Below are 12,931 nucleotides of genomic sequence, written 5' to 3'. Positions count from 1 at the left end.
CTGCCTCGTTCTCCTGGTCTCATAGGTTCAGCCTCAGCGGGCTGTCTTTACCTATTCTCCCATCTGTCAGTCACACACAAAAACAAATCCACCTGTCGAACGGGAGACTGGGCCGAACGGGACGATGCTACAGCTGTCTGGGCCTAACTCATTGGAAAAGGGAACAAGCCAGCGCCCTCCACTGGTGATAGAAAGCCCATTAAGATGGTAATAACCCCACCTGTCAGCCCCATCTACTCACCTGCACAGATACACCAGGCTAATGAAGACGGTCACTATTAATACAGCACCATGAACATGGAAGTCATGGCTGTGTGCTTTTTGTGGTTCTTATGTCCTTGATCACAAGGGCTCTCCAGACCTGTAACAATATAACAACTCAAGCGTTGAGAGAAGGGCATTCGTAGCGCACCACTTGATTGCCTCAACAATTAAGCTATTAATGGTGCATTATGTAAATTGTAATGGCCACAAACATCTAATAGAATAAAGGCTAAGTACAGTGCAATTTAATGTTGCTGACTTTCAGTGACTCTTTGACGGATGTTTTCAATTATAACAGACCTAATTCAATTCATTGTTTCGTAGCTGAAAATACATTTTTAAAGGTTCACTGAGTCTATTTCTGAGGCGCAGGTTTAATCAGTCATGTACATTGAACACTGGAACGTCCTCTAAAGAGATTGACAAAGTTGCCGGGGATCTGCATTCTAGGTTTTAAAGGGACACAGTAGCCCTGCCTTTCTCCATTCCGTCAGATGGCAGGCTTCAGTTGTGGAGGGAAGGGTGTTCATCTAAAAGATGAAAAGAGCTGCGCCTTTAAGAGGGCTGTCTCCCCTTTCCCACATGCTCCCCCTCAACCACACAGACCCTCCTCCTGTGAGCATTTGTGAGGCAGCTCTTGTCCCTTATGTCTCTTTGTAGGGAACAGAATAGACTTCCCAGAGCATCACTGGAGACAAGACAGAGCCCTGGGGAGAGAACCCTGGGTGCAGACCTCCTACATCCCTGGCCTAAACTACTCTGGACCCCCAGATGAACACAAAGAGAAGAGACGCAGACCCACTCAAACTGGAGGAGCACATCCACAGGTCCGACAGAGGAGGTGGAGCAGCTGGACAATCCAAAAGGTCAATTTTGGGTTTAAGGCAACATGATCAGCAAACTCATCAATACTGAACCGGATCATGACGAAAAAGGTGGAGTCCTGATGTGAACTTTTAGTTTCTCTTTATAAAAGTTTTATTGAAGATGAACCAAAGTACTTTTTTAGTTTTGTTTTTTGCAGCTACAACAGATGAAAGCAAGACATTAAATACATGCAAAAACGGGATAGAAGGTAATTCAACATATTATTTTTAATAATTGGTATTATAATTTTTTTTTTTTTGTCCATCTCTGGAGCTCATTTCAAATGATTATTTGTGGCATGAAACTGTCATGTCCTTTAAAGAGTATCTTGAATGATTCTGACAATGCTTTTAATTCAATAGCCAGATATTTATCTCATTTTTCAAGCTATTACAGAGAGGGACCATTAAAGACTTCATCGATACGCGTTTGCTTATTTTAAGTCTTGAAACTTCACAGCTATTGACTGGAGGGAGAGCAAAGTGCCACAATGATGTTGAGCGGTTCTCTAAAGAGGGAAAGTTTTCGTCTGGACTAACATTGCGGTGGAGCATTGAGGTCACAGGAAATGTTCACAGGGTGTGGAGTGGTCAGTAGCCACAGTCCGTACTTAAGAGACACTGTCAGGCCACACCCAGGACTAGGGTTGAACACATCAATCCACATGGAGAATGGCATCAGCCAAGAGACCTGCTCTGTCTATCAGCACCAAACATACAGCAATTCGGGCCAGCCTGCACTGGTGAACATTATTTCCACCCCCCTGGCACCACTACCTGTCCCTCCCCCTGCTCCCAAACTAGGGCAGGAAGGGTTCAAGAAAGTCTGCCGAACTGAGGAGAATAGTCCTTCTCCCTTCCCTGGACTGGCGACTGGGGTGTTGGAGATGCGCGTGAAGGAGGGAAGTAAGATCCGTAACTTAATGGGATTTGCTATGGCTCGGATGCAGGGAGAGAGGAGTGTAAGTGATGGTGGTGTGAGTGGCGTTGGGCTCAGGCAGGTGGTCTTCACAGGTTCAGGTCGCGCCGTCACAAAAACCATCACCTGTGCTGAGATAATGAAGCGGAAAGTGGGCCCCTTGCACCAGCTGACCAAACTGCAGTACAAGGTGGTGAAAGAGGTGTGGGAGAGTACAGAAAGGGGGAACTCTGAGATGACCGTGCACAGGACCGTGCCCTCCATCAGCATCCTTCTTTCCAAAGACCCCCTGGATCCACAGGAACCAGGCTATCAGCCTCCAGAGACTCTCAGTGCATTATGGGAGGAGAGAGAGAGTGTTGAATCTACCTTTCAGACACCATGCAAGAGACCTCATGGACCTTTACCATGCAGCAGTTTCCCCCACAGTAAGAGAGTTTGTTTGGGGGAGGGAGTCTCACCCTCCTCACTGACTGGCTAGTGCAGTGTCAAACAGTCAAGGATTGAATCAGAGGAGTTCATTTGGCACTGCCCTCCGCTCAAGCACAATGCTGAGACAATCAGAACACTCAGTGATACAGAACAGTGCTTTCTTAGAAGAACTGAGTACTAGTCCCAGCCTCCAGAGGTCAGTTTGACTGGAAACTAATCGCTTGCCTCGGTACATATAGCATTTGAGAGGTACTTTTCAGCACATTTGCCATGAGATCACACATCATGCTATAAAGTCTTTGACATACAAGTATTTACATTCTATTTCACACTGAGAAAAAGCCATTACTAACGCAGGTTTTCAGCATCCAGCTTGCAGTATAGTAACTACAACCTGTGGGTAAAATCACTCAATTTATTAGTGGAATGTTAAAAACGTCTCTGTTCTTATTTGTAATCAAAAAAATGAATAAATTAGACTCTAAGTCATGAAATGAAAAAAATCAAAAACTTAAGGACATTGATGTAATAAATGCAAAACCATACCAGTTTTATTTGTCTGATTATTAACTCCCATTAAAACAAAATAATAAAATAAATTATTTTACTCCAGATGGACATTTTGTTATGTATTTCATTTTTCTCACCCACACGTCATCAAATTTGCAAAGCTCTGATTGAACATCAAATCACAGCGTGCTGATGTTACGATAAGAATAACGGCAGTGAAATGTGTCTGTAGAAAAAGCTGATTTAATGACAAAGATGTTGATAAGGCACAGTTCTTAAACCAACTCAGTCTGACAGATATGCCGAAGGCAGAAATACAGGCACAGATTATCATTAAGATAACACCGTAACATCACACAACACAGTGGAGGAAAGGATTAAAACTAGGCTCGACAATGCTTCACAACACACCGGTCCTGCAAAATGTAAAAAAAAAAAAAACCCAAGCAAACATGTTATAGTTTTTCACTTTTAGGCAGTAGACCACCAAATCTATTGTCCAATACAGTCTACCTTTTCTGCTCTACCCTATAATGTCTCATACAAAATAAAACGAATGACTGTTTTTGAGAAAAATGCTGCTTTCACAGTAACACTATACAATTGTGGTTGACGGACACTTTGATTGAAATTACTGCAAATTTTCTCCGACTGACATTTTTATGCATTAGCTCTACATTTAGATACAAAGAAAAGGTACGTCTCAGTTAATTGCAGAAAAAAATTAACTGAATGCTGCAGACATCTATGGCAACTGGATCCGAATTAAAAAATTCCAAGCAAAATGCACTGGGACAAAAGAAATAAAAATAAAGTTAAAAAAAAACCAAGATATTACAGCTCGGAGCATGTTGAATTTTATGTGAACTAAGTTTCCTGCATATATTGATTTAAAAGGTACAATGAACATGACAAACAAAATAAACCTTCAGAGAATTCCTCTGTCTGAGCGTTAAGGAACTTTTTTCCACTTAATCAGCCATGTCTGCTGGGGATAATAACTTAGAATAGTGGAACCTTGTGTGAAGCTTTTATTGTTGATCTTAATGAAAATCTGCAAACACAGATGTCAGCATCCTGAAGTACAATAATCAAAGTGAGTGGCAACTGGGAGGATATTTCTGCTACAGCATAAAATGGAGTAAAAAATTTTTTTTTGCACCTTTGCCATCAGTGATTAAAATAAACATTTTAAAGAAATACTAATCTTAATTTTTCATAGTGGTGAACCATGGCTTTAATAGTGTATGGGAGATATGGTGATTAACCTTCTTCCTGATCTAATTAAATTAATCAAAGCACAGCTGAGCTTTGAATAAAAATGCTGCGACTGCATTACAGCACACATAGCAAACTGTGTGTCCTCAAAACCTGCTCGAAGGTTATCACTTCAGGTTGTTATCACAGAGTTAACAGCTTTCACCCAAGAGCCTATAGGACAGTCAATCGACGATGCAGGTCAAAATGATAATGCGGCTATAAGTAAATTTCAAATCGACCTGCATCTGTTATCAAGCAATGAGAATATTCTGTGCCAAGTGTAAAATGTAGAGGGGGCAATTAAGGATAGCTGAACAGTGTACCTGAGTGAGAGAACAGATAAAACATACTGATAAAAGCATTATCCCGGAGCTAAATACAATGTGGCTGGCAGGAAATAGCATAGTGGGGGAGTAAACAAAGTGCATTGTAGAAATGTAGGCAAGGTTATTCACATGCAGAGTCACTTCTGCCAATATTTATTTGTTTAAATGATGCAATGCAGGTGCATTTAGAGGAGATCCAATGCTAGAGTTAAAAATACTATATATCTCACCAATCATTCACTAATCGTATTACAAATGCCTACAAGAGAAATACATGAAGACATTGTATTTATTTAAATTGCAACTTTTTGCCAACTGAATCAGACTGCCCCTTTCACACAGTGTGTATAGTTGCAGAAAATGCATTGTAATTTAATATTTTGATAAAAATTATAAAAAATACAACTCTATTTTTTTTTAAATACCAAATTAAGGAGCACAAATATCTGAATATATTGGTGAAATTATTATCTCATACAAGTATTACTATGTGCATGTCACTTGTGTAACAATGGATAACATTATATTAAGGCTGACCGGTCATCTATTAATGTGGACACAACAGTAACCTTCTGTTTACCAAAGCCACTAAGTACATGCACTGAATAAGAATAAATTCATTTTGAAGTTAACATAATGAAAGTGTTGGCAGTCTATTTTCCCGTCTCTGCTGCAGTAGCAGATGAGAGAGAGGTTTCTGGGATGGTGTGGGAGTTCGCTATCTCCCAGCCTCCAGATGGCTCCGTCTTCCCTTATCTAGAAGAATGGGTGCTGCCTCAATTTTTCAACTCGCCTTATCTGGGAATCCTTTAAATTGAATATTTACTGGGCCTATGTTTTTTGCCTGTGTTACTTCTCTGAAGTCGACATTCTTCTTGCTTGTCGAGACAGGCCAAAGGTTTTTCTCACTCATACACTCTCTTTGTCTGCCTTGTCAAGTAATGGGTCAGTGATTGATTATGTGATTGTCAGGAGAGAATTGAAGGCCAAGCAGTTAAGAAGAGAGCAGTCGAGTCATGTTAACAAATGGCCATGCAGGGAATTTGCTCAACAATAGAGAAACGTATATTAGTCAAATGCGACACAAGACAGGCTTTCATTTTATCTCATGAGTAAAATGGATTAAATTAATCACTTTCTCAACAGTCTATTGTTTCCTGTGCAGAGTATGCAAGAGGTTAAAACAACACTTAAGCAGCTATTGAAAACATCTTATTGCAATATGGCTGGTTGTGGCACATCTGCATAAACAAGCCATGCCACAGCCGCTACCGAGTAAGTGTCTGGAAATGTCTTCAAAACCATTTTGTGAAATGGCTCTATGTTGGATTAATCAGCATAGCTGAGAATGTAATTGCTGTGCTCAAGTCAAAGCTGTAAGAGGAGATAATGAACACTGACTACAGGGCTGCCAGAATCCAGGGTGAAAGAAATTAGAAGTTTGGAATTTAAAGAGTGTCTTTAGTATTCTTGAAAAAACACTCATAGAAAATGAGGGCACTCTGTATTTAAACACACACACACACACACGCACGCACGTACACACACACACACACACACGCACACACAAAAAACATAGTACTTAGTGGTTACTAATATGGGGATATTGTTACAGCTGTATTGTGCTATAAAAATGTTAAAAGGAGTCCGGCAAATTTGCATTCTTTTTTTTTGCATTTTCTCGAGCTCACTGAAGTCTTTTATGCATTCCATTTTTATTTATAGAGTTACATGTATGCATCTGTCTGTCTCAGTAATTTAAAGGGTTTTTTTTATGCATTTTCTTTAATGAATGAATCGCTTAAAATGATGGAGAGAACCAAGGGGAGCTCATCCTTACTGCTGCTGACATCTAGTGGTGAATTGAGTTCTAACAAGAAAGGGGCCTCCGGTTCTATGCACCATATGTTGACTATTATTTGTAATATTTTACCATCAGTGGCGGGCCGTGCATTTCACACCAAGGCCTTCAGTGATATTCTGCTCAGTCAAACTTGCATAAATACTTCCCACCACTGCCACCAATGTAGCATTCAGGACTGAGGTGTTTATAACTTCTCTGAAAAGGGACAAAAACCATCAATTCTGAAGAGGAGTCAGCCCTACTCTTTTTATAGTCACTCGCACAGAAGAACCCTGTGGTCACACCTTTTTATAGATGTCACACAACTATGTCACAACAAAACCGGCTGTGCCATTTACACACTGAAATGACCATCATTTATGACACCACAATTGGATTAGATGTTGTATCATCTCAATCATGTATAGCGCAAAACCCCTGAATCCGTTAGGGTTAGGGTTAGACATTTACAAGTTGTGCAACGTTACTCACATCTGTCGTCAAAAAGCGCCTTTTTTGATTTCTATTTTGATTCCTTCTCCAATCTCTTCTGAAATAGAAAACATGAGATTAAAAAACAGCATTCCTGCAGAAGAATTTGTGGTGTCCTTCAGAGCCTATCAGCTACGGATGCTGCTCGTAATGAGTTGTCTGGAAATGGCGGACAGACCCTGTTCCAGCCTTGGACAGGTTTGCTAGTTCGGGGATCGGAAGAGCTCTTCTCACAAGAGCTAGCTTCTCTTCATATGTGCATCTTGAAAAGGCCGTTGCGAGTATATCGGCAACCAAAGTGGATTTTCCAGTTTCAAAACGGGTGCAGATTTCTCCGCTAAGAGCTCTATGCTCTAGCTCTAATCCGACTCTTGCGGTCTGCATAGCCTGGCCTTCTCAAAAGTGAGTATCCAATTACAGGACGGGTAGATGTCAGGTCAAGATGAGGCCAGCTAGAAGGCTTTACAGTCACCAACTTGTGATCTGATTGGCTATCACATTTGTCTATCAGCTATACAGTATGTGCTCGTTCACCCACCGTGCAGGGACACATGCTTTGTCGATTCTGAAGGCCTTGGGCAGATTTCATACAACCTTTCAGGTTGAACCTGGCAACACAAGCTAGCTGGATTCTGATTGAATAAAACCTCTACAACCTAAAAATAAAACACTGACCCAGTGTTGGCCAATGTCATATTATATCCCAATGTGTGCGTGTGTATATGTGTATACAGTGCACCCTTGTTCTTTGCAGTTAATGCGTTCCAGGAACCACACGCGATTAATGAATTTGGCAATAGAGTGACAAACTACAGTATTTATCTTCTTATTTATGGTAGTTTAAACGTTTATGACCCTCCCCACAGACATTAAACCACCTTCAGTCTGTATTACCTTTTCCCACACTCTTACTCTAAATATAATTAACTTTTAGTTTATGTTAGGCCTGCAGAGAAGGCCTTGCTGACCATGACTGCCCACCACTGATTACTGTTGTTACTATTACTATTACTGTCATGGCATTGTGAACATTTTTTCACTTATTATGACTTTACAAGCACACAACTCGTTCAAGGCTTTAATCATTATTCCCACTGTGTCACATTAAAAGAGGACTTCAGACCTTGGTTTCAAGGGTATGAGGTACTGCAAGTAATCTGATATATTATGAAAAGTGGTATTAATCAAATGCACTGTACAGCCTGTACCTGCATTAGCTTTGTTCTGTTTTAAAACATGGAGGTGTGAAAAATAAGTTTAATTTCTCTTTGATTATTACACTGACTGTGTTGCTTTTTGGTGTACAAAAGAAATTAAAAAAAAAAACTGAGTATAATGTATAGTATTCTCAGGTAGCCTATTAACATTTTTTAGTCTTCTACTCATGAAGGAGTGATGAACAGCCACTGCCTCTTTGTGTTATCAGTGTAATTGCATGCCCGACTCCGCTGTGATCAATATAGTAATTGAAAAGAAGGCAATCTGGTTTTTGTAAGCATTACCCTCGGAACATCAATGGACTAAACATCTTTTTACAGAGTCCTACTACTTTGTAAAATCCATAGCAGACCTGCAAGCATTAAAGCCGCTTAATGTTTTGGTTTGTTTTGTTTTTTTTGTTTTTTTTCCAAAAACAGAAGTGATTATAACCGCATTGAAAAACATTTTTTGAAGACCACTTCTATAAATACAAAATAGGTTCACCATAAGGTTTTTTTTCCTTATGTGTCTGTTCTCATGCTTGCCTGTTTTGTTTTTCGTTTTTTTGGGTTGTTTTTTTTGGGGGGGGGGGTGGGTTCTGTCTGTTTGCAGGTTTGAGAACATTTCTGTGAACCTGGTGGATGTTTATGGAATGAGCCAAGACATGGCAGTCATTTAAAAAAAAAAAAAAATTATGTACTTCAATAAGGAGATACAATTATTGTTCACACAGTGAGAAATCATGTAACAGCTAATCTCGGAAGTATAGTGATTCTTTATCATTACTCATAATAATGAGTAGCAACCCTCCATATTTTGTACACATTTGTAAAAGAGAGCATTTTTATTGTTGACTGTGATTTTGTAAGTTAAATTTTCATTGAACCACATTTATAACACTTTGTTTCCTCTCAAATTAGCATTCTGTATTTGTAGAAACATAAATACGTACATATCACATAATTAATTTGGGTGTAATTCTATTAGTCTGTAATAATAATCAGCAGGGAGTATTGTGGTGGTATATTTGTCTGTAACAGAACACTGGCCTTGTTGGAGTGTGTCGTCTCAGTTAACTTACTGATATTACCTCCTCCAGGTTATATGATTGGTATGTTTTGTCCGTCTGTACATTTTCCAGTATACAGTACATCTAATACTTATATAATGTAAGGTTGCAGTCATACAGTATAATATTTGAATTGTAAGGTACAATATTTTTTGAAATTAATATAATATTTAATTTAATTTATTCAGTATTAAGGTTCCTTCTACTCTTACAAGACAAGAGCAAGAACTCAGGCCAAGATACAAGAGAAGGAGGAGAAATATCACATGCTATAAAATAAGTACTTCACTGTTAGATAATAGCATAAGCCAAACTACACGGTCAGTGGAGTATCATATAGAGGCTGTGAAACTAAAGCTGCCACACTAAAAGTCATTTTACTATGTTTATTGGACATGATGACATTTAACTTGCTTGCATTCACAGTCATCCACAGTGCTCTTTTTGGAAACTATCCTTAAAAATGTCACGCCTGAATTTTGCCTATCAAGGTCACTGATACTTCATGGTAAATAAAACACAAGAGGACAGTGGCATTTATATAAATACTGAAAATTGTTCAGCAACAGCATCCTAATCCTTACATCTGACAGAAGTCATCAACAGTACATACATTTAATGTTAAAAAGTCCCTTTCAAACTCTTAACACTCAGCATTAGACACAAGGGATTTTTTTTTCCTCTCATATAGCCAGTCACTTTCTAGACTAACATCAACAAAACACCAAACGATTTAGTTAATTGAATTCAAACAGTGTCAGTCGGGGGTCCCTTCTTCTCCGTGGGAGAACTGGTAGACTAATATCAACACAGTTGTGATTACTCTATTGAAGCTGTAGGGTGCTTCAATCAGAGCTGCATCACTCTCCTCATTACAGGCTACAAGGCCAGATCTCAGTGGGTGAACCACAGAATCAGGCTTTGTAGATTCCAGCTGAAATTAATTGAAATTCATTTGTGACACTCTAATGCTCCCCATCAACACCGGACCCATTCACATGTGTGCAATCCATCCCAGATTCATTAAGTACAAACGCATTTCTGGTTTGAAATAAAGTGAGTGTGGCAAAAGAATCTCAAGTAATTCTAAACATGAAGAAGACAAATGTAAAAAGAGGACAGTAAAAGGTATATATACAATGACCTGCTTGGGTGTCATTTTTGTTCCTTGATCCTATCTCATCCCCTCCTCTATGTACACACTGTAACATTCATGGATGGTTTGAAACTAACAAAACATGACCTCAACAAACCATCATGTGCAGGTTGATTGATCCATTTTTTCTTTTTACTAGTCTTTGCCTTCAAGATGAGCAGATGTAAAGAGTAAGAAGAAAAATGATTAATCAAACTGCACACAGGTGGGTCAAGTGCAGGTAAATATGTCACTCCCCCATGATGCTTGAACCAGCTGAATATAATGGAAACTGCTACAGAGAATACTGATACATAGCAACAAAGAAGACTGGGAGAACCACGTACCACTGGGTGAATTCAGTGGAAGTCACATAACTAAAGAACTAAAAGCAGTGTGGAGATATTCAGGCTGTACAAAGATGTGAATCCACAAGATGATTAAGTTTATGTCCTGTTATCAAGAGGCTTCATGAGAGCTGGACAACAATTAAGAGCTGTTGCATTTCTTGTCACTGGACAAGAATGAGTACCCAAGTTACTGTGGCAGCTGTTTGAAAAGGATCAGGACAATGATGAGTACTCCCAGACCAGAGCAGGGAAACATTATCTTTCCAATTTTCCTGCGGCTTAACTGGCTTGACGTGAGCATTAATATGTATGAAAGTATTATACATTGTGCTAAAGTCATGTTTCAGTAGAAGACATGAAATATTTAATGAGCAGGCATTGATATAATGACAATTTATTGAGAACATGTGACTTCAGGATACTCTGCAGCTTCTACAGGTGCATGGTGAAACATATGATGACTCAGAACTGACTGTCTTCACGCTCTGTGATTGGCCAGTCACACACAGCACCCGCCCCTCTCTACAGACACACATCACCACAGCCAGAGCTATTGCTGGCCCACTCTCGCACACACACACACACACAAAGACATTGACTGATCTCTCTGTGTCTGGCTTCACTGTAGCTCACATTGTCCTTCTTAGGGTTTTTTTCTTTTTTTAGCTTTCCTCTGTTTCGGTCAGTTTAAGGTTACTTGAACTTCTTTCTTGTTTTGTTTTGTTGCATGTATTGCGGTGCATTTAACCAGACAGAGCTGAAAACTGCTCGTGTTGCTCCCTCCACCCCAGTCGGGTTTTTTTTGTTTTTGTTTTTTACCTGCTTGCTCTTAGTTTGACACTTTCTCACTTCATTTCAAATTAATAATTTTAAACTTTGTGTGAAAAAAATAGCAAGAATATAAGGTGGTAAAAATAATTGAAAAAAAAAACCAAGTTTGATCATAAAATTTTTTTTAAAAATTACAAAGAAAAAAGTTAGAAAGTTGTGTTGAGTATGACAATTCTTGTTCATGCATGGTTTGTAGTTTATAATTTCCTATCCATGCGTTGTATTCATTAATGCAAATGTTCTCTCTCACACGGTTCAAAAACTGGAACTCCCCACCAGCCTTCCAGAACTGAAGAAGCCTCTTGGATGAGAGCAAAAATGGCTTCATCCAAGTGGTTTTTATGACCGAGTGCTCACTTTCCCACACACAGTCACTTTCTAAGCAACATAGTTCAGAAGTTGCTGTTGAACCAGATCAATGTTGTACTGTTGTTAGGCTGTCAAGATATCAGCGGTTTGTCAACAGGCAGAATGTCAAAAATCAATAACTGTGTTCTTCCAACAGGCATAGAAATCAGAGCACTGCAACACATTTAGTGCACAATGGTGGGCATTAAATGTATTTGTTCTTCACACACAGATTAGATCCAGTCCAAAGAGAAACATAAAAAAAACTAATGAAACAGAAGGATAACATAAAGAACCATATTTGTTATTATTAAAATTACTTATCCGTGGATAAAAAATGCCTTTTCCCTCGGTAGTAAGATGATGTGTCAGAGTATCTTATTTAATAAAGTGAAACCTGAAGGAGCTAAACTAAAAATTAAGTGTGCCCAAATCCTCAGAGACACATAAATGGTGAATTACAAGATTTATATAGCTCTCTTCACAACACACGGACATAGGTTGTTTTTTCTTAAAACCAGGGATTCAATGATGGATTAGTTATGGTTATTTGTGTCCACATTCCATTCCAAAAATGTGTTTTTTATATTGTGTACATAATGTTGTTATTCGGCATAGTGAACATAATCTCAACTGAAACTATAGCAGAAAAACTTTTACTTACAGCATATCAACTTCCTATGTTGTCTCTTTAACATTTCACCTGTGCTTCAGCCCAGCAGGGTCAACCGTTCCAAATCCGCTCTCAATCCTGGTCATTTTTGTGCTCCTCTATGGCCTCCTTCTTGAATGACCGTTTAGATTAGAATTAAACCTCTGTTTTCTAGTGGTATTTTTTCCCTACAAAAATAGATAGGTAATTGAACCACAGCTATTATATTTAGCTAATGTCAATCTTCAAAAGTAATATTAATTAATTTCTTATCAATATTAAAAACAAACAAAACATTTCTATGTGTATTGACCTTAAGTTTTTGGGAGGAAATTGTCGTTGTTGTTTTACTGTGCAGTTTTGTTTTTTTAATCTATTTTACAGACATATTATGCATGAAGAACAACAAGAAAAAAATAGTACACAGTGAACCG

General features: G+C 38.8%; 1 protein-coding gene across 1 annotated transcript; it reads left to right on the top strand.

The window, feature by feature from the left end:
- Positions 1-1,303: 1,303 nt before the first annotated feature.
- Positions 1,304-3,049, top strand: LOC137598844 (uncharacterized). Its single transcript, XM_068319350.1, has one exon. It carries the CDS (start codon positions 1,700-1,702, stop codon positions 2,528-2,530), a length of 831 nt encoding a protein of 276 aa, XP_068175451.1. The 5' UTR covers positions 1,304-1,699; the 3' UTR covers positions 2,531-3,049.
- The last annotated feature ends 9,882 nt before the right edge of the window (positions 3,050-12,931 follow it).

This window comes from Antennarius striatus, chromosome 1 (genome assembly GCF_040054535.1).
Source record: "Antennarius striatus isolate MH-2024 chromosome 1, ASM4005453v1, whole genome shotgun sequence".
Lineage (NCBI taxonomy): Eukaryota > Metazoa > Chordata > Actinopteri > Lophiiformes > Antennariidae > Antennarius > Antennarius striatus.
The sequence above is the reverse complement of the archived record's forward strand: the minus strand, read 5'-3'. Positions and strand labels throughout refer to the sequence as shown.

Excerpts from the sequence above, each read along its gene's own strand:
- LOC137598844 (XM_068319350.1), top strand. The coding sequence starts at position 1,700 with ATGTTCACAGGGTGTGGAGTGGTCAGTAGCCACAGTCCGTACTTAAGA.